The sequence below is a fragment of the Phragmites australis genome, chromosome 18, assembly GCF_958298935.1.
Source record: "Phragmites australis chromosome 18, lpPhrAust1.1, whole genome shotgun sequence".
Classification (NCBI taxonomy): domain Eukaryota; kingdom Viridiplantae; phylum Streptophyta; class Magnoliopsida; order Poales; family Poaceae; genus Phragmites; species Phragmites australis.
The window spans coordinates 2155433-2178743 of record NC_084938.1 but is presented as its reverse complement, the minus strand read 5'-3'; the positions used below and the strand labels follow the sequence as shown (position 1 = coordinate 2178743).

Here is a 23311-nt window from a genome sequence, read left to right as displayed (position 1 = left end):
AGACGAGGTCGGTGAGAAGCGTGCTTGCTACGAGGTAACGAAGCGGGGATTTGTCAGCACGTACGGGTCGTACGAGACGAGGTAGGTCAGAGGGGTGCTTGCTACGAGGCAACGTGACTTACAGTGTCAGACTATCTTCAACAGCTATTTTAATTTTTCATCTTCAAAAATATTATTATAATATTCTCTATTACTATTATAGCATCTCTTATTTTTTTATCTCCAGCAACTATCCTATTTTCTATCTTCTACTACTCTTTTTCTCTCTACAGTCCCACTGTCAGCCTCTTTAAATAGTACTGCTACAGTATTTCCCATCCGGTCAACTGTCAGCTTCGCGAACAGGACTGCTACAGTGTTTTGCACTGCTACAGCACCGGCAAAACGCATCCCATTCTCTGTATTACTGTAGCAGTCCTGTTCGGTACTGTAGCGTCTGGTACAGTACTTTGTGGGTACCCTGTTGAAGTTGGCCTCATACCACCATTCACTTATTTTTATATAAGGGGTGTACATAACGTAGATTTTGATTAATAATTAGTCTAAGAATAAACAGATTTCATGATAAAAAATCAAACTCTGACATGTTTTTTCAAAAAAACTGACATAGATAATCTAGAAAGGTATTTTAAAAAAAATCCTAAAAAGGCTTTCTCTCTATTTTGAGTGAGCCCAAAAAAAATGAAACATGGTAAGTATAACTGGGTATGTCAAAGACAAAGTTACTTAGGGCCTATCTAATTAGGGAAATCTACAAGGATAGTGTTTGGATGCCTGTATCATTCCCTCCATGTATGAGGCGGTCTTACATATAACCCCGTACAACTCGATCCATTCATCCCGAGTGACGTTGTTGGGGTCACCTCCCGTGGATTGCATGCGTGTTTCTTCCTCTCCTCTCCACTCTGTTCCCTCACCAGGCGTGAAGAAAGACCGAGAGAACTAGCTCGGGAAAGATTTGTTTGTATGCTCAAGGCATACTTCAAGAAAGTGATTTGTTTGTACGACTGAGGTGTTGTGATTTGCATCGGCTGTTTTTTGAGGTGCAGTAATTTGTTTCTCTGATTTCTATAGAGAAATCAATTGCTTTGTGAGGGAAAACCATATCTTTGGAACAGCGGTTGTTGCAACTCTGGCGGTCATAGGCACGATGGTGGCGCAATGGTGGCGATAGGAGCGGCATCCGAGACAGCTCAGAATCGAGCTGGTTCGGATGCTGCTCTAGTCACTGCTAATTTTCTTTTTTTTTATTATCTAGAAATGGTAATTATGCTAGGTAAACAATCGGCACAGATATTCACCGAGTATCAGTGTCAAGTAAAGAGTGCTGGCTGAAAAACCGGGTCATATGAGACGAGGAGGTAGCGAAAGTCAAGCGGTCAGCATGCTTGCAGTCATGCGGGTGACGGGAGTTCAATTCGCATCCGGGTGCATGCGCCCGTTATGAAGAGCAACGTGCGGAAAATGGAGCACGACGAACCAGGTTGTGGTCAGAACGTCGCTATGAGAAAGAATATTTAAGTCAGGGTGCTGGTTATTACTGCAGGAGTAGTTTATTACGACGCCGTAGTCACAGGGGTACAGAGCAGTAGCTAGAGAGTGCGTACGTGGTTGGTAACTTGGTAAGGAGCAAAGACTAGGGACGTTGCCAACGCTGGCGGAAGACTGGAAGAGGTTTTCAATTCGCCCCGTCGCAACGGGAAAACGACGCATATGTACGTCATTCCAAAGCAAGGGCAATCACTGCGGCAACGTCGCTTGGTTTACACGTCAATAGTTTCGCTCTGTGATAAAAAAATTCAATTATAGTAACGAATTTAAATCGTGTATAGTGTCCACAATTTATATATACACATGCAGATGCTTAATTTTGGGGACCAAATTTAGACGTATGGTAGGCGTGCACTTGCGGATATAGGTATAATGAGTATGATGTGCTTGTAGTGCAGTGTATTTGTGCGGGTGTGTCTCTGTGCAATGAAAGATACATAGAGAACGAGAATTTCTTTATAAGTTATTGCATGTGTTCATACTTTCCCTATGACAAACCAACGTGCGAGATGCGCTATCGTCTCCTCTGCTTGGTGGACGGTCAATCGTCTCCGTGCACGCACGCACGCACGCGTTGGTGATCCTGTAGTCGAGGATCGATGCCAGCTAGCGTACCTACGTCGTTGTTGTCAAGTTGGAGTCAGCTCGATCGTCAGGCATCCTTCACACACACATATATAACAGTTCATCTAAAAATACATAATTATAACACGAGCGGTTAACGAGTTACAATTAGTTACAATTAATATATATATATATATATATAGACTGGAGTTACGTTTTAGATTGTACTATGATTACAATTATGGTCCTTATGTTGTACGTCATTATGTGAGAAATTCGTCAAGAGTTACGTTCGTCAATAACACAGTTATAACTTAATTTTTTTTTACGTATGATTGTAACTCTCTATCTCGCAGATTATAGTTCTACTATTTTTTAGATTGTAACTATCATGTACACAGACATAAATTATAGTAAACATATATGTTAAATAGATTAATAATGTGTATATATATTCCGTCCGTCTATATTCGAGGATGCTTATGTGGCTAGCGTTGTTTGAGTGAAGCCTTCCGGCGTATATCCAGAGACAGTTTTGTTGGCGCTAAGGGGATCTTGGCGTCCCTCAATATTTGTGCAACTACTCAATAAAAATAGTAGTATTCAAATAATTTACTTATTAAGTTTTAGCCTTCTTAATTCATTCATCATTTAGTATTGACTCTTTCTAATTTTGTGCCAAGCGCCACTGCAGATATACATCACTTTTGCTGCTACTGCTCTAGCTTTTTAACTTTGAACATGGACCGGTGAAACCATCGAGTTGAATTGACCGAGCATGCATGCAGCTAACGATGTACGACGTGGTAAGAAAAGCTCATGTATGTAATGTAACCTTCTGAGACTTCGCTTCAGTGTAGAAATGTTGCATGCATGCGTATGTCACCAATACTGTACCTACCAAGTTTATAGTAAACATACATGACTCTGTGTGTAGTACAAAGCGTCGTAGCTAGTTTTACTAACCGCGTAATTTGTACGTAAGTTGTACAAATTTTTCTAGATGAAGTCAATAAAGTAGTTCATACTTCGACATACGTAAGAAGCTGCATGCGCGTGAATGAACGAAGAAATGGAAGCATGCATCTTCAGTTTGCTGAGGGTGAAGCAAGTCCCACGTGGTTTACAGTGTCATATATACCCCCATTCACTTATTTTTATATAAGGGGTGTACACAAAGTTTCAAACTTTGTAGATTTTGACCAATAATTAGTCTAATGATAAATAGATTTTGTGATAACACTATTACAGAATACCACATATGTAGCGCACAATCAGTGTTGGTTCAGCAGTAACCGGTATTGTTGACGTATCAATGCCGGTTCTTAAACTCTCACGCGTGAATAACCACTAAGGAGTTAAGAATCGGCACTGATAGTGTCTATCAGTGTCGGTTCGATATATCAACCGGCACTGATGGGGCGTTGTAGTATAAAGTCCGCCTTCTCCCGCAAGCACGATCAGAGCCCCCAAGCGCGACTAGAGCTACCGTAAGCCCACCAGAACAGCACGGATCGCCATTTTATGGTGCTTGTTCTATGGTTATGGATTTAGAGATTCAATTGAGATCTAATTTAGGAAAAGTTTGTAACTTGGTCATTTTTAGATGTATAGAGATGATCTACATTTGATTCTTAGTTGAATTTAGTTGCTATATTGCTCTAGATTTGAATTTATGTGGTTGTTTCTTGGTGTTGAATTTTGGAATGAGCAAGAGCTCCAGTATGATATAAATTAGAGAAAGATCGCTATTTTATCATTGTAGATGGTTTAAGAAGTAGATTAATAATCACATGTAAATAGATGTGGGTGTGTACATGAAAATCTATGAATAATTACAAATTTGCCACTACTTGAACCGTTATTGCTATTAAAAAATTGCAAAAATACCATTAGAACTGTCATTCAAGTGGTATACTTGCAAAGAATAAAAAATCAGGGAGGTATTTGCAAATGCCCTAAAATGTAGCTCCAATTTTCTAGTATGTGGTTTGCGTATATTTTGAAAGTCTTGAATTTAAATAATAATCCAATGTTCATTAATCAACATAGCGAATTTAATACAATTGATAGAATACTGTGCTGTAGAAAATGCACATCCACCCACGGATCGCAATCGGACACGGCAGCCTTTGAAAGGTGGGTCCCCTGACCAGGCCCAAGTGCTAGAAGGAGATGGGCCCTAAAATAGGGACCAATCAGGATGCGAGGTAATTCAATGAATTTGTTCTAGATTTTGAAATGTTTAACGATTATAAGTTGAATATGTTTAATTCTAATGATTTTCATATGGACCGGTCATGGATGTCCAAGGATCGAGGGTTAGAGCTTGTTCAACCGGGCGGTGACATCCTGTGCAGGCAGGACAAAAAAAAAGAGAAGAAAAGATTACTCGACAAAGCTCAAAGGTCATAGCAAAAAGAAAAGGACAAAGTGCTAACTAAGCCTTACATTCGGCCACATCACTAGAAGCATCCTTATCCCCACTTTTCCCAAGCTAGGCGCGTTCGCTCCTTCAAGGGACTCAATCTCTTACTAATAAAATATCTGGCCACACCCAGTTAGGCCAAATTGCCTCAGCATGCCATTCCTGTTGGCGAAGTAGGTGGTGTGGTCAAATTCTCAGTGTTCTTATGTCTAAGAAAGATTTGGACGGGGAAAAGGCATCTATACACTAAAGGAAAACTAATCGGATCGGGATTGGAGACATAAACCAAAACAAATTCCAATCCTTCGACCAAGAGGAGGTTAGAGGAACCAAGATATAAGAGTTTTTCATTCCACTCCTTAATTGGAAACCACACCCCCTGACACATTTATTTTTGGTAATCCTCTTCAGTTTCTAAAAGTACAGAAAAGATTTAAACTTAGCTCGATGCCAAGGACAGCCTCACAAAGATAAACAAAAAAACTCAACATGGTGACGAAGTTGGAGTTCAGGTGGTGAAGTTCAATCTGATATCGATCGAGCACATTGAGAAGAAACTTGGAAGGTGGGATGTTAAATCCGTAATGGAAGAAAGACTCGAAAACTACAAACTCATGCTCGATCTTGCAGGAAGGGAATCTCTCACTAGATGCTATCCTCCATTCAACCAGGCTGCATGGCGGCACCACTCCTTCCACTTTGAGTTCCACCAGCCGAGATTCTTGCACCACCGAGGGTGTCCAGGCCTCGATCATGAACCGCACTTCATCATACTGATCGCGCGAGGTGCCGCCGGCTGCTGCGTCCGACTGCTTCTTCGACGAGGAGGAAGTCGGGATCTTCGAAGAAGAGCTAGGATCCATGGATCTAAACTTCTTTTGGTGGTGGTGCATGCTGGGGCGGAGAAAGTCGAGAGACTTGTGCAGGAAGACTAGTGGCAATGATGAGGAATGGACGCTACACGTCTGGTCTTACGGGTAAATAACCAAAAAATTATCGCCTCTTCAACCACTCCCACCTTTACAACACTTCGACCGGCATGAAAAGAGGAACGATGACGATGTGCGAATCTCTACACACCCTTCTGCCCGCATTAAATATGCATATACCCGCCATTTCAAATTTGAAAAGTTTTTAACTCTACTCAGAGTCAGGTGTCAATCAGTTGAGTTATTTTCTTCAAGTCTCGAGTGTGGTTAGCCGCAGGGCACTCGACCCGACTGAGCTTCCACTCGATACTCGAGGAAGGATCTGTCCATACTCAATTCTTTCGACTATGAGCTTGATCCACTTTACTCGACCAAACTTAAACTTGGTGGTTCTTGAGTGTGCGCTTATAGAAACCTCTCCTCCTGGATAGAGTTAGGGCGGCTACTGTTGAATATCTAACTATGGGGTATATGCGCATAAGGAGTATATTATACACAGACAGGTACAACACATATTAGGCAGCTCCAGATATCACAAAACTGGTACCTGATACACCCGGAATAAAGCAAGTACATACTATGAAGGTTTAGATTGGTTACCCAACTCGATACAATCAGTATTCGAAACATATCTATCTACTTGGACGTTAAGGAAGACAACTCTCTATCGACTATGGCTGGATATGAGTTGATACCTCACCCCTATATAAGGTGGAAAGGCTAAGGGGAGAGAAACAGCATGACTAAGAGAACAAGACGAAAAGAGAGAGGCAAGCATCAAGACCCCAACAAAGGAGCTACTCGACTACTTTAGCCCTAGGTTAGATTAGATCTAATCTACTCTTTGTAATAGTGTTAGCCACATTGCTTGTACTCGAGATCATCAATATACGGCAGCAACACCCCTATAGGATGTAGGATATTACTCCAATAGGAGGCCCGAACCTGTATACATCATTTGTCTCGTCTCGTGATTAATCCTTGCACTCGAAGGTACCCAGTCAATTTATGAACATATTGTTGGGAACTAATCTTCGACAAGGGCATCTACCATGTGGGATTCATCAACCCACATCATGTAAACCCGACAATGATGCAATCCGATCCAAAAGGAACCGATGACTATACATTGAAGTGTATTCTGGAGCTACAATTGAAGAAATACATGCTTTGCCCTACCACTTTGGGTATGTGTTTCCCTTCATGAATGTTCTTCTCTTTTTGAGCAATACATAGTTAGAAATTAGGACCAACTAACCTATTGTAAACTATGTGAAGTTAACACTAGATCCTCTTGTCATCCAGCCAGATTCACAAAATAATCCAAAAGATACCTACCAACCCGTCATTGACTTGCTACAAAGGTAAAATCCGACCATTTCGTTATTGCTCTTGTAATATTTAATTGGATTGAATCTAAGTCTACTTACGGTAATAATCACATAAATACAGAGTGTACCTACGATACATCAAGAAGAGTATTAGACACCGGCATTCGTGAAATAATGGATTATCTGACATGACTTTCCTTCTAGGAAACAGGGCCCAGGAAATAATTTATGTGGTTTTTATGTAATAAAATTCATGCACAAATTCAATGGAGACGCATCGTACCAGGTGGTCAATGTTAAGGTATGCGACATACATCTTGATGACTAATTTTTAGGTCCAACATGTGTTCATAAGGATTGATTTCTTCAATTCTTGAAATTGCAGCTCCTCGTGCTGTCCAGAGATCAACTCATGGCCATTGAAATCAACGTACTTCAAGAACAACATGTCGGGTTCATCAATGACCAAGTCATCAATCCAACTGGCGAGTTCTATGAATTTGGCTCCTCTCTCACGTTACATTCATCCAACAAGAAAAAGCAGAGTTCAGAACCTTCGATTAGTAAGAAACCTTAAACTCTTTTTCATTGTTATAATAAAACCTCATATGTATGTGGTGTATCTATACTGTGACGAGACTTGATATTTTAGAAATGAAGTTTATATGTGCTTGTGTATATATGCTGTGATATAATTTGATGTCTCGTAAATTAAATTTATATGTATGTGTCTATAAATATACCGTATCTATTTCCGGCAACGGCCAAAATTTGAAACTATCAGAGTATTGGCGGCAACCGCCGCATCTTGAAAAGGGCGGGAAATACCTATCAGTGCTTGTTGGTAAAAACAAACCAGCACTAATAATGATTTTCAGTGCCGGTTCCATACACGTCACTGATAGCGATTTTGAACCGACACTGATAAAGGTATCTATAGTAGTGTAAAAAATCAAACTCTGACATATTTTTTCAAAAAAAAACTGACATAGGTAATCCAGAAAGGTATTTGCACAAAAAAAATCCCAAAAAGGCTTTCTCTCTATTTTGAGTGAACCCAAAAACTGTGAAACATGGTAAGTATAATTGGGCATGTCAAGGACAAAATTACTTAGAGCCTATCTAATTAGGGAAGTCTAAAGGGTAGTGTTTGGATGCCTGTATCACTCCGGCAGTCCTGCATATAACCCCGTACAACTTGATCCATTCATCTCGAGTAACGTTGATGGTATCACCTCCCGTGGACATTTGTGTGTTTCCTCTTCTCCTCTTCGCTCTGTTCCCTCACCAGGCGACACCATAGATCTGCTAGCACCGCTCTGTTCCCTCACCAGGCGACACCGTAGATCTGCTAGCACCGCTGCCGGTGTTCGGACTAGAAGGGCGTCGCAGGCTTGGGTGCGGTGGCGCAGCGCGAGATCCGGTGGCGCGGCGTGGGCTTCAGAGTCGCACACTTGGGGGGAAGGGGGCGGACGGGGGCTGCGTCGTGGGCTCGGCACCGGCGACGCGACGTGGGATCGGCAACTGCAATGCGACATGGGCTCGGGAGCGGCGGCGCTGCGTGACCTCGAGCGAGATGGGGACAATGAGATGGGGAAGAAGCGGGCCTCATAAAATTTAGTCTTGTATCATTGATCTACAATATCATAAGATGACGCCGTGTAAGGTCATCTCCAGCAGAGGAAGCAATTTTGCAATTCAGTGCTACAGTGTTTTGTGGGTCACTGTTCACGTAATGTACATCTCCAGCAGAATCGGTCCATAGTGCTAGAGTACTACGAGGGGGGAATGGGCTGCAAATCTGCGGAGTTGCTGTAGCACCCGTAACACTGCAGCAGCACTTTGTATCAGTCTGTAGCAACTGTTTAAACAGACTTCCAGCGGCCCGGGGAAGAAAGCAACGTCGGGTACTGTAGCAGTGCTATAGAAACACTGCACACTGTAGCACCCATAACACTGTAGCACTGTTTACCCAGACTTGCAGTGGTCCTGGAAGAAAGCACCGTCTGTTACTGTAGCAGTACTGTAGAAACCCTGCAGATGTACTGTTCATATAGGCAGACAGCGGGACCGGAGAGAGAAAAAGAGGAGTAGAAAGTAGAAAATAAGGTAACTGCTGCAGATGAAAAAATAAGGGATGCTGTAATAGTGATAGAGGATGCTGTAATAGTATTTTTGAGGATGAAAAATTGAGGTAGCTGTTGGAGATGGGCTAATAGATTAACGGTGTCAGAGTATATGACGCTATGAAAATATCTATTTTTTAACCAAGTTTTTAGAATAATCTATTTGTAAAATATGATTAAAAAACTAAAAAGTAGAAATTCCACCCTGCGACTGCGAGCGAGCTAGGCAAGCGAGAGACAGATTTAATTCTGTCCAAGTATTGTAAGCCCAAACTCAAACATGCATAGATGTACATGTACGTCCTCTTGCTTTTTTATTCATTGCATTAGACATTATTATTGAATTATAGAATATGCGAGGTCTATATTTATCTGCAAGTGCTTCAAATTTCATACGTACAACATGAGTGAAAGTACTTTGTCAACTGCACTACCTAGTTCCAATCATAACATTCTAGTCGTACGCACTGCTAAGTGTGTATAGATCCATATGAGGAAGCAATGGTTCATCCGATGCAAACGCGGACTATTCGGTCACCAGCGAAATTTTTTACCGACAGAAATCACCTTTTTACTACGTGCTCGTTCGTTTCTGATCTCCTTGCTGCAACTAGAAGGCCGGTGACGGTGAGGTAGGTAGGAATAATTCAGTAGCCGAGTTTAGCAAGTTTGGATGACGCATGCAGCCGAGTCGTCCATCAGATTAAACGTGATCGATTACTTAGTCGTCCATCAGATTAAACGTGATCGATTACTTAGACGTGCATATATGACCGGAGAAAATTTCAAATTTTTTCAATAATAGTATTTTTTGAAAAATTGTCAAAATAATAGGTGAATTTATAAAATTGTAAAAATATGTACCTGCCAGCACGCGGGAATGCTGACTAATACACGTCGGCACTCCACATGCTGACATCCTACATGGCAGTATACTAAGAGACCTGCAGTGTCGACAAGTTATATGTCCCACAGATGGTATTAAAAAAATCCATTACTTTTGATATGATATAGGATGAAGATGATATTTATATAAAAATTATTCTTTTCGATGAGATCTACAGCTTTCTAGTAAAACACTTTTCTACTTAAATTCGTTAAGATATCTAAAAAAATGTTTATAAATTTCAGATCTGAAAAGTGACGTGTCGACATTCCGCGTGCCGACAGTACCTATTCTTACAATTTTATGAATTTAACTATTATTTTTACAATTTTTGATAAAATAATAATATTAAAAACCTCATAAAATTATAAGCTCCCGTTCACAAGGGCATGAGATAGAATATTGATTATCGGTTGCTGTGTTTAACTAGAGCCGTAAGCTATAGCGTTGCGTTCAGAATCAGATCATCTCGGCCAAGTCAAGTGTAAGGCCATAGCGTACTGTTGCAGAAAAGACAGAATTTATCACATTCACGACGTGACTGAATGCATTTTTGTTGAATTTAGGCGCCACCAAATTTTATCGAAGGGGCCATACACCAAGAAACAGTTATCGGCGGGTACAAAATAAAGATTTTTTTTATAGTTTATATGGAGACTTTAAATTTGAATGAGGTGCACATCAATCAATGGCTGGCCAGGATTCCCTCTAGTCCCCCAATGTCTTGGTCCCTAGTTTGCAGGTCTGGATCTGTTTGTTTGAGAGTTGGTTTTTGGAAAAGTTAATTCTTGATTGTGGCTTTGGAAAAGCTTATTATTCTCCAGAAGCAAATTATAATTTGACATTTAATATAGATTAAGTATATAATATATGTAGCGTCCCTAGTGTCAGCCTGAGGACATCACCTCCCATAATCCACAAAAGCAGCTTCAGATCAGTTATTGGATTCAAGTAGTAAATAAAGCAGATTTTGAGAATTGATTTCAAGAACCAGCTGTTTGTTTTAACTTTTGCTTGTGAGAAGCAAAAACTGACCAAAGCTAACCAAGATATATTTTTCTGTATTGTTGCTGGAAATTGGAGGCCGGCTTCTTTGTTGGGCTGAGCTTCAGGCTTGAGAAATGGGGATTTGCTGGGCTATAGGCCAGGAAAGCCTAAAAATTTTCAAGCCCCACCCGATCGTGGGTTTAAACAGAAATAGTTGGTAGATAGGTATATAAATACCCTTGCTTCTACATGAACCAAAGTTGATCACTTATTAGTCGCAATCTAAAAACTGTTTTGCTCACCCTTGCTTAATAAATTGTTATTTTTGCTAAATTTAAACCACCTTAGATCTAACAAAAGCTTAAAAATATAACTGGGAGATGACTAATAAAAAAGGTACATAGACATCTAAAGTAAAGGGTGATTGGTGTCAACAAATGTTATTATCCCACTTACTGGCTATTATTACTTCTCTAAATAAAGAGCGTCGGAGCAATCACCTGGATTTAATTGAGCTTTGAGGGTTAGGATTTGAGAAGGGGGAGTTGTTTAGGGTTTCAAGGTTCACCTTTCCCCGACACAGAGAGGAGGCCGACAAACACCAATGGTTTGAAGGTACTGAATATATCAACCGATGACATGACCCACCGATTATTCAGTTGGTGGAAGTTTCAAGAACCAGTTTATGATTATATTTACTAGTGTCTTGTGAGTGCCCCTGCGCGCATGCATTAAGCCTTGATAACTTTTAATGTGAATTCATGTGTGTGTATTTTGGCCGGCATGAATTGCAAATATATTAGGATATACTGGACAAAGAGCATAGACATGATATTGATACTTTGATGATCTCATAGTACAATTCTTTAGTTCAATATCTTCAATATCAACCCCTTATAAATAGGCAACTGAAAATGGTTTAACAACGTATGGCAATTTCTTTGGAAGATTTTTTGCAGAGATAAATCGGAAATGGTCCAACAACTTAAAAGAACAAGGATGTAGAACACATATCTGGGAAAAGGAAAAGAGCACAAACCGATTGGAATCGGCTATCACGTTGGTGGAGAACCATGGCGGCATCGATGCAAGACGACCAATGGAGCCAGGGTGGCTGCGAACAGAGGAGACGCTTGGCGTCGAGAAGGAGTAATTGGCACACTGCTAAATCAAAATCCAAATTCAACCAACAGGTTCCTATAAATCATACCATATTCAAGCACACCATATTAGTCTCCTAAAACAAATTATACATTCATAGATCAATCGTACCTTTTATATCTATAGCATTGTCGTTCAACTCAGCATGATCTCAGATGAAAGAATCTAAGCAAAAGAAAAAAAAAATGGTAGAACCAAATCTCACCTCACTCCAAAGCCAAATCAATCCCTCCAACAAAAGAAGCACCTACACTGATTTCGTGCGTTAAGGACATTAAAGCCATCCATATTGAATATGTTGCATGTACTCTAGAGGAGCTCAAGGCACAATGCATGGAGGATACCTGTAGCAGCCGTAACAATTGTCATGATTGCATTATCTGGAAATTGAACAAATCTTTGTGCAAACAAACAAAAAGATACACATCTCAACACAAATATTGATCTTGACCGTTGTCCTGGAAGTTTAGTATCTCTTTCAAAAAAAATAGCTGCAAACCAAGCATTGGCTATACATGAAGCGAAAAACCTCAGCACGGCCAAAAATCTTAATTGTCAAACAAAGATGGTAGATACAATCTTCATCACAACATCGCATAGTTTAGAAACAATCATGAGAACTCAATACTATCTTTAGCATTGCTAAAAATGAGCAAAATGTCCATACTTTAATAAACAAACAAGGCTTCAGGAAATAACATTCACTAAACTTGACCATGATCTGCATATAAAAAAGATATTATCAGGGACAAAAAAAATTCCTCTAAGCCGACAAACCAAATAATTACTTGATTACATGGGCTCCATGAAGCCTTGTACCTCTTGGATAACGTAAAAAACATCACTATGCTATAAAGCAAAAAGTGGATGAAACAGTTGTCAGGGAACCAACAAAGAAGTTCCTCATAGGCATGAAGAGGGGCATTGACCAGTTTTAGCTAGCATCAAGCTTAGATGTCCCAAGCAAAACTCTTAATAGTGAGGGTATATCTCTAGTGCCATGTGAAAAAAAAAAACCCTTGTAAGCTTCCTCTCCAACCCAAACTCTAAATAATATCTAACAATCAGATGATGTTGGTACAATAACATGGCACAACCGAACTCAAGATGACGGGAAGGATGATGCCGGTACAATAACAGGACAAAAAAAAAATCTAGGCTCGCACCATATCAGTTAATTGGCCTTCTTGGCATTTCTGGTCTTGTCTTAACCAAAGGACCAACACAGATCAGGATGAATTCAAATAAATATACATTGCTATGTAGATATATTTTTGCAGGTGAAACTTGGGGAAGCAGGAAGAAATCAAGAGGGATGCCAAAAGTACCATGCTCAATGGAGCAGCACTAGCATATATTCCTCTGTACTTGTAGAAGCTCTTCACAGGATGGTATATACTCAGCATCAGAAACAACAGCTAATTCTTTAATCATTGGCCTACTCGTGAACATCCAAATGACTGTAAAGCATCGAGGCAACATGCGTCCGAATACTGCAATCCTGCATAAGTAGGCAAGGCAAAGTAACGTGCATGGCACTTAATTAGAAATCCCTACGTTGTTACAGCCACGCTACTTAAAAGTAAGGGTAAATCATCATAGAATAGTTATGAAAAACCTTGTCGTGATATCCTAATATAGACTGGTTTCTTATCAGTCCAAAGTATTCTATAACTATTCAGTGAAACAGTATTTTAAGGAGACTACTATGTCACCATATTTTCAATTTTCTAACACTTATAGGTCGGTATTCAAGGCATAAATTATGTGAAGACATAGAAATTTCCTAATTCCCTAAACTCCTATTGTTATCAAAAATGAATTACTTTATTTTGTAAAGCCACCGAATTTGTGCACAATGACAAGGCACTATAACAATTCAAAGGGGGCAACCTTATAATCTTTTGATGCAAAACTGCTAGTTAGTTCCCACAGTGCATTTTTCATTAATAAATCAAGGGTTAGGTATGTACATGAGAAAACTAAAACAACAAGAAAGGGAAAAAGTTAGCAAACCTGGGTTATGAGAGCTGATCTATCCATTAACATATACTATGCTGGAGCTCTGCCAGCACCCTGCATAGATGGAGAACTTGATCTTTGAACTCAAGATACAAAGCTGAAAAGGATGGCAATCTTACTATCCTATTGCAAACACTTAAGTATAAGATTAAAATAACTCGTTTTACATCTTTTTGCCAGATTCTACCTAAGCATAAGCAAACTATAAACCCATGATGAATCAAATCTATTTCAATCAGCTAACCCAATCTAGGAAGGGACCACGTATGATTATAAGATTCTGCAGGAAATTTGTTTTCCTGTCCACAGTTTTACCTGTACAACTCAGTTGATTAAGTGATACCAACTAACTGTATAGAGAGCTTCATCGACTTGCAGAAATCGTTGTAGAGCTACATCTAAAGTGCAAGTATGTGCGTGTAGCTATAGAATATCCCTCACTTACCAGAATAATAGCAGCTAAAAAAATCCAGAAGCTCCAGTTGAGTTAGGTATCTGCAATATGCAAATTGCAAGCCTGAATAAACACAAATAGAACTAGTTATACATGCATATGCAGGAGCATATCCATTCTCCAAACAAATACGCAGGGAGCAATGGGCAGTACAAGCTCAGTACCTCACCACCGCCTCTAGTCGGTAATGTTTGGTTTGGTGCTTGCCCCGACACATGGACCGCACCACACCACGGTGCTTCACAGCCAACGAGAACCTTCCCGCCAATCCCACAGCAACGCCTAGATCGCACTACCAATAAGGCTACTTAAGCAAAGGATCGAAAATCAAGATTCATAATATAGGTACCATACATATTTACAAAGTAGCAAACAAAGAGATATTGATGTAGTTTTATCCACCATAATAGTCGGCTTCTGCAAAATCAAGAATTGTGAATGCACACAAGTGCCATGTGCAACATTACTCATAGACAATGCATAATTGCAGAACTAAAATCAATCATGGAAGCATTACACAACAAAAACTAATCTACTACTTGTAGTAGCAATGCAAAACGGTATCGATGGCAAGAAGCTATTTGTTTTTTGGAACCTCATGCACATTGATTACCTCTACTCGTGCAGCATTCTATGGCAAATCATAGCAATAATTGAATCAAAAGCATAAATAAATAAGCCCTACAAAGTAAAAAGGAATGAAGCAAAAAAAAAAAGGAAAAGAAAGAAGAGCTTCAGCGATCACCTCAGTGGAGAATTGTGCAAATGGCAGTGCTGATGGCCTAGCGTGCCTCCAAAGGGTGGCAAAGCAATGATAGGTGGAGGAGGTGCTTGGTAGCAGAGAGGAGGAGCCAGCAATGAGCTGATTCGGCTTTAGGAGAAAAGAGGAGGTGACGGAGCGGGGAGGAGGCGAGCCACATCAGGAGGGGAAGAGGCAGTGGTGTCGTGTGATGACGAGACGACGCGGGCAGCACCGACCGGGGAGGAGTCCTTCCCACTGCAACGAACTACTGCTCATCCTCCCCATTGCATCGAGCTGCTGCTTGTCATCTCCCTACCACATCGAGCTGCTACTCGTCCTCCCCACTACTGTTGGTCAACTGAATCGGCATCTTCATCACCAAATCGAGCTGCTGATGGCCCAAAGCGGCTCCCTCCCCTCCGGATCAAGCTTTTGCTCACCCAAATCGACCTCATCCCCATCGGATCAAACTGCTGGTCACCTCCTTGTTGTCTTGGGAGAAGAAAGAAATGGAAGGGGGCAAAGAAACCAAATGTAGCCTTGCCTTGGTTGGTGTGGGAGATGAGGGGAGGGGAGAGGACATGGGGCATTGCGCGCCACAGGAAGTTAGGTAGCCGAGTGAAGGAGCCATGGGAGGGGAAGGCAGCGGGTGATGGTATGTGAAGCGGCCCCTAGGCGAAGGTAGATGAGATAGAGAAAGGGGTGAATATGTAAGGGTGAAAATGGATGGCAGAAAATTCGAAATATCTGATATCCGTATCTGTTAAAATACGAATATGAATATCCGTATCTGTATTCGTTTCTGAAATGGATACTAAAATGGATATATCCGAATTCGTTTTCGAGATTCGGATTCAAATGTGCATATCTGAATTCGAGATATATCCGATTCGTATCCGTATCCGCCAACCAGGGAACCAAATTTTGCTGAATTTTTAGAAATTTCAGATATGAACGAAATTCCGAGCCAATCAAATTGGAACAAATTTCAGTTAAATTTGATCAAAAATTTGAATTTCCAACGTGAATTTTGAACAAAATTTCTAAAATTCCGACCCAATCAAACTAGAACAAATTTTAGTCGAATTTTGTCAAATTTCAGTCAATTTTTTTCAAAAATTTAAATTTCTGACCTGGATTTCGAAGATCGAGTAGATATCCGAATGCGGATTCGTATTCGAACTATCCGATTCGTATTCGTATTCGAGAATATCTAAATCCGTATTCACATTCAGATTAAAATGTGGTAAATCGTATTATCCGAATTAGATTGATCAGTTCCATCCCTATGAATACGGGCATCGAGCACTTTCCAGAGGGGATCTTTTGCCCCAAGCGAATCAGACGGCTGACGCGTGGAAACCGCACTAGCCGATTCGTATTCGTATTCGAGAATATCTAAATCCGTATTCACATTCAGATTAAAATGTGGTAAATCGTATTATCCGAATTAGATTGATCGGTTCCATCCCTATGAATACGGGCATCGAGCACTTTCCAGAGGGGATCTTTTGCCCCAAGCGAATCAGACGGCCGACGCGTGGAAACCGCACTAGCCAGGCGCAAAATGGAGCACCCCACGCGTGAGGAGGGCCGTACAACAAACATCGGATGGCAAATACTCTAATCTACCTTTTGCGGAAAGGTACCAGAACGCAGCCCCTTTTACGGAAAGCCTGAGGACTCACTACCAGAAAATGAAACACGTGTGTTGTGTGTCAGGAATCTCCCATTATCTGGTAGTGACCGCAACACTGCCGAACAAAATATAACTTGTTCTTCAATAACGGTATGAAAAATCAGCTTTAATTTATTCGCTTTCGGCAAACCAAAATGAATCAAACATCACAATACAATAGACTCGTGCATCCGCTATATACGCTACACATGTATACTACTCTGCATCAATCTCTCCCTTCATGATCTCACTGGTCGTCTTCTTGATGAGCTCCCACGCACTTCGAACATGCCTCTCTTCCTGCAACGATGAACCGACCGCAAACCGCAGCACAAACCTGTTGCCGACCGCCGTGTGCGCCAGGTACGCCTTCCCAGTCCTGTTGAGGCGCTCCATGAGCTCACGATTGGTCTCGTCGGCGTCCTCCTCCGTCATGGCGCCGCGAGGCTTGATCCTAAAGCAGACAAGCGCGAAGTTTCTAGGAACAACGACCTCGAACCGGTCATCGTCCCTGACGTTGTCCTCGAACATCTTGGCCATGGCGACGTCGCTCCGGATGTGCTCCTGGAGCTTGGTGGCGCCATAGGTGCGCATGACCATCCAGAGCTTGAGCCCGCGGAAGCGGCGCCCGACGCCGACCTGCATGTCCTTGAGGTCAGTGACGGTGCCGGACTCACTGGCATTGTTCTTGAGGTACTCCGGGTTGGTCTCCAGCGAGTCGGTGAGCCGATGCGTGTCGCGCACCCACAAGCATGTGCAGTCTAGGCACGTGAGCAGCCACTTGTGCGGGCTCATGCTGATGGAGTCCACGCGCTCCACGCCGTTCAGGTGGTGCCGGAACTCAGGGCAGATGCACGCGCTACCGGCATAGGCAGCGTCGACGTGAACCCATGCATTAAACAGGGCGGCAACATCAGCAATGGCTCCAACAGGATCAACAGCGTTGGACGATGTGGTGCCGACGGTCGCACATATGTAGGTTGGCACGAGGCCGGCGTCAACGTCTGCCTGCATGATCTGCAACAACTTGGTCGGGTCGAGAGCATAGTCCGTCTCTGGGCCGGTGGGGATGGACCGGATGTTGGCTGGATCGAAACCGGCGAGGCGGCATGCCTTGAAGAACGTGGAGTGAGTTTGGTCAGCGGCGTACACAGCCAGGCGCGGGAGCCCGGAGACGCCGTCAGACCCACTCCGACGCAGAGCAGCGTCACGGGCCGCGACGAGCGTGACGAGCATGGCCTCGCTGGTCGTCCCGAGGATGACACCACCACCGGTGCCACGTCCGGCGCTGGTGCGGTTCATGAAGCTCGTGGGCAGACGCAGGAGCTGAGCGAGCCAGTCTAGCGCCAGCACCTCCATCTCGGTGGCCGCCGGCGCCGCCTGCCATGTGAACCCAACGGTGTTCATCGCTGAGGCGATGAGGTCACCGGCGATAGCCGCAGCGCTGTTCGTCGATGGGAAGAACGCGAAGAAGTTGGGGCTAGCCCAGTGCGTCATGCCGGGGACGACAGAGGCCTTGAGCTCCTTCATGGTGACTTCGAATGGCGCCGAGTAACTGGGTGGCGCGGCACCGAGCTCATCCTGGAGGTAGCCCGGCTTGACGTCGGGGAGCACGGGCATGGACTCGACGGACTTGTAGTAGTCGGAGATGAAGTCAACGGTCTTGTGGAGGTAGGAGCGGACGTCCTCGGGGTTGAGGGGCTGGAAGCCGGCCTCGTCGCTGAAGGCAGAGAAGGCGGTCGGGTTGGTGTCCAAGCTGCCCATGGCTGACGTACGACTTAGTTTGAGACGTGCAGAGGTGCGCTTAATTTGTGGCCGCGACGAAGCTATAGAAGAGAGCAAGGACGAAGCTGCAGCTAGAGCTAGCTGGTTGCTTGACTGCTTGCTGGAGCTTGGTGATGAGAAGCTGGGAATTAGGAATGGGTGGGCTATATAGGGGAAATGGCGTGGCGAAGTGGGCGTTGCACGGGTCGTACGAAACGAGGAGGGTAGGTGAGAGGCGCGGTTCCTACAAGTCAAGCGGTCAGCATGCTTGCAGTCATGCGGGTGACGAGAGTTCAATTTGGACCCGGGTGCATGCGCCCGTTATGAAGCTGACGGCGGTGGCGGACAATGAGGGTAGGTGAGAGCCTTGTCAGAGCGGCAGAAGTCAAGCGGTCGGCTGCGTCCCGTGCATCGCGTCGCTACGAGGAAAAATTAATATTTTCGAAAGGAATTTTTGGTTTTTCAGGCTTTGTGCCAAGTACAAGCGGAAGCGATGACCAATGACTGCTACGACGCCGTAGTCACAGGGGTGCAGAGCAGTCGCTAGAGAGAGCGTACGTGGTTGGTAAGGAGCAAAGGCTTGGGACAATTCGCCCCGTCGCAACGTGAAAACAACGCGCATGTATATACTGGATGTCTATTATGTGTTTAAATATATTGTAGTTTACTATTATACTATTATACTACTCTATAGTTACGATAAAAAAATAGTATAATTACTACTTACAAGATACGTTAGTTACTATAAATATTTATAGTTGTAATTGAGTACTTTATCTAATCGTAATTATATATATTTTGTCATATGATCGCAACTAGATCACCTCTGTGCACACCCACAGTTACGATCAAAAAGCAGTATATTTGCTATTGTAACTGACTTTTTGTCCTATAATCGTAATTTAACTATTTGTGTTGTCATAATTGATTATTTTCTTAGTCGTAATTGTGATAGCAACTGGATCACCTATATTCACACCCTAGTTACGATCCAAAAGGTAATATAGTTACTATCGTAATTAACTTTTTTATTATGTGATCGTAACTCACATATATATGCCATCGTAACTGGAGTAGTGCAACAGTAAATTACAATGCTTCTCGTAACTATACACTTTTTATCATATAATCGTAACTCACCTATATATGCTATCGTAACTAACTAGTTTCTTAGTCGTAATTGAAGTGGTGCGAAGGTGGCTACAATAGCTGAGGGTAGCGCAACATAGTTCACTGTTACGCCTAGACGCAGAATAAACTCGCGGTGTGTATATATATATTAAGTACTATACTATATATTTAGATATGCATTTTTTTTTAGTCAGGGTGCTGGTTAGTTTATTAAGATGACTTAGTCACCAGGCGTGAATAGCAGTAGCTAGAGAGAACGTACATGGTTGGTAAGGAGCAAAGACTTGACAATTCGCCCCGTCGCAACATGAAAACGACGTTTATATATATATATATATATATATATATATATATATATATATATTGTATGTATATTTTGTAGGTATGCTCATCGTAGTTTATATCTACGTATATCCTATAAGTTGTAACTTACAGTGTTTCGGGTTGTAACTGGAAGATGTGCGCAGTACGAATAACAAGTTGTAACTCACAGTGTTAGCTTTCCGTGTTGTAATTATGCATTTATGGACGTGAAGTTGTAACTAGTCTACCTAATAAGTTGTAACTCACAGTGTTTCGAGTTGTAACTGAGAATGTGCGCAGTGCAAATAACAAATTGTAACTCACAGTGTTAGCTTCTCGTGTTGCAATTATGCATTTCTGGATGTGAAGTTGTAACTGGTCTACCTAACAAGTTGTAACTCATAGTGTTTCAGGTTGTAACTGATGATGTGCGTAGTGCGAATAATAAGTTGTAACTCACAGTGTTTCGGGTTGTAACTGGGGGATGTGCGCAGTACGAATAGCAACTGCGCATAGACGCAGAATAGCCTCACCGTAAAATATATATATATATATATATAGTTGTTTGAAAATTTGAAATTTTTCAAAGCTATACATCTAGTTGAAATTTTGATAGAAATAGGTTACCGTCGTCCATTAATTGGGCGATAATAAGATGTCACCTGATGAACGTGTGAGACTTTGTGGGACCTAGCGCTTAAAGAAGGTCTCGCCCATTCAGCGAGTGAGAACTTCATGTTGCTCATTGAACAAACAAGATCTTCATATTTGCGACGCTGGGCGGGTCCACCTAGAAGGTTTCGCATGTTCAGTGAGCAAGATCTTCTGGGTATAAAAAAGCGTCGGCATGCCCCTACCGATGTTAGCCGACAATTTGCATTGCACCAAGCTGAGAGAGGGTGGAGAGGAAGAGAGGAGAGGAAAGAGGAGGGGAGGAAGAAATTTGTGGCGAAGCTCTGCTAAAATAAATAGGTATATTATTTTTTATTTTGTTATAAACTCGGTAGGATAGCTATTATTGGTAGGTTTTGCTATAAGTTACAGATTAGACCGAGATTTTTTTACAAACTCAGTAGGATAGCCACTGGACGTAGATTAAGATGTAGATCTAGATTTAGAATTAGGGTTAGATATAGTATAGCAATTAGATCTTGTTTGTACGCATATTTTAGCAATTAGATGTAGTATTTAGATATATGTTATGTATTAGATGTATGATTTAGACATATTATAGTCATAAGTTAGGTAGTAGATGCAGGATTTGGAGGTGTTTGATGTAGCGATCCGGGAATATCTTTTTGCAATATAGAATAATTGTTGCCATGCTTGTAATGAATTTTTCATTGTAGATATAATTTTACATAATTATTTTTGTTCAATCGTAATAATGTTATAATTTTTATCGATGGTTGACAGGTATGTCGAACCTGTGACAGTTTATTATTGCTTATGGGGACAACAAAATATTATATGGTCCTAAAGGAGTAGTATTGTCTGTATTTCAGTCAATAGATAAGGATATCTTCAGACCTATGCATAAAAGTGTTGAACACTTATATGTCTGGCTGATGCGGGAGTTCAAAATAGACCCCGATATTCAAGAGATCACCATTAGAATTGTGGGCAACCATATGAGAAATGGTGTGTACTGGGAGGTGTACATTCTCGGTCAAGATCAAGTGTGGAGGAGGTACCTATAGGATGTTGTGAAAAGAGGTTGACCTCCTATGTTGCTTGTGCAATGAAAGAATATGGAGGAAGTTGGGGAGATAGAGAGTGGGGTCACGGAGGAGTAGGGTGATGAGGAGGAGTATTATGACGATGTCGATTCGGATGGTGGACATTCATCGAATTATCTGACGGAACCAACCGGTGAAACGAGGGGGAACATATCCCTTCTCTAATTGAACAGATTGAGCGGGATGATCGTGAGGTAGATAGATATCCTGAGTATGACATGTCGGATGATGAGGGCGACGCTCCTATTCCCACGGACTGGGAAAATCTCAACTTTATTAACCTTGTGATGAATGCGGGGAATCAAGTGGCCTGAGAGTATACTAAGAACGAGGTGACCGAGAGTGCTAGGTATCATACCAGTTAGACCATGAAGGATGTTGTCACTCAATGAGCGCCATCACTTCGTTAGTAGTTTTATGTTATCAAGTCAAGCAAGAAGGAATATGATGTCAAGTGTGTGAAGGAGGGTTGCCCGTGGCTGGTGCACGACTTCAAGGGGAAGTGAGTTGAGTATTGGGAGGTACCTATAGTGGTGGAGCACACTTGCACCCTGGACGAACTTGAGCCTAGTCATAGGAACATCACCTCAGCCTTTGCCGCTAAGGTGATGTACGTCCAGATTGTGAACAACATGAACTACGAGCCAGAGTCTACAATTAGACAAATTGAGGAGTATCAGCTACTATAATGCATGGAGGGCGAAGAAGAAGGCAATTGAGATGAGGTTCGGGACCTACGAAGCATCATATGACAATCTTCCACACTTGTTCTAGACCATAGCTCGAAGGAACCCGATGACGTATTACGACATTGATAAGTATGCATTATTGTCAAAACCGGGCAAGTGTGTCATAAAGCGATGCTTCTTTATATTAGGAGCATGCATTAAAGCTTTCGAGCATTGTCAGCCTATTCTGTGCATCGACAATACTTTCCTTACCAGGAAGTACAATGGCCAGATCCTGACTGCTATTGGAGTTGATGGGAACAACCAAGTTCTACCATTGGCATTTGCATTTATGGAGAGTGAGAACACAAGTTGTTGGTATTGGTTCTTCTATCGTGTCAAGATGACAATTGTTGGTGTTCAACTGCGCGTGTGCCTTATGCTTCTTTAATTCAGGAGCTGCAAAACAGAACGGACGATGGCAGGATGGGACCCGTGTGGCTAGATCTCGGGAGTAGGTGGTGCATAAAGCATTTGGGAGAAAACTTCTTCGGCCAATTCAAGAACAAGAACCTCATGAGCATATTCAAGAGGTTATGCGGTTAGAACCAGCAGCATAAGTTTGATGCTCATGGGAAGATATCGAATGAGCTGACAAAGAAGCAAACACATGAGTGTGCAGGAAGGCCCATGAGGGGACTGGAGGACAAACAAATACATCTTTAGTTCTTCCAAATAAACAATGAAGTTGGCATTACACGGAGGATAAGGTCATCTACTAAGTCGTTTAGCGAGTGGATTAAGAATGAGCTGAAGGAGAAGTGAGCTCTACTCTACGACACAAACA

At 42.1% G+C, this 23311-nt stretch overlaps 1 protein-coding gene across 1 annotated transcript; it reads right to left on the bottom strand.

The window, feature by feature from the left end:
* Positions 1 to 16973: 16973 nt before the first annotated feature.
* Positions 16974 to 18744, bottom strand: LOC133898280 (tryptophan decarboxylase 1-like). Its single transcript, XM_062338910.1, has one exon. It carries the CDS (start codon positions 18621 to 18623, stop codon positions 17076 to 17078), a length of 1548 nt encoding a protein of 515 aa, XP_062194894.1. The 5' UTR covers positions 18624 to 18744; the 3' UTR covers positions 16974 to 17075.
* Between the last annotated feature and the right edge of the window lie 4567 nt (positions 18745 to 23311).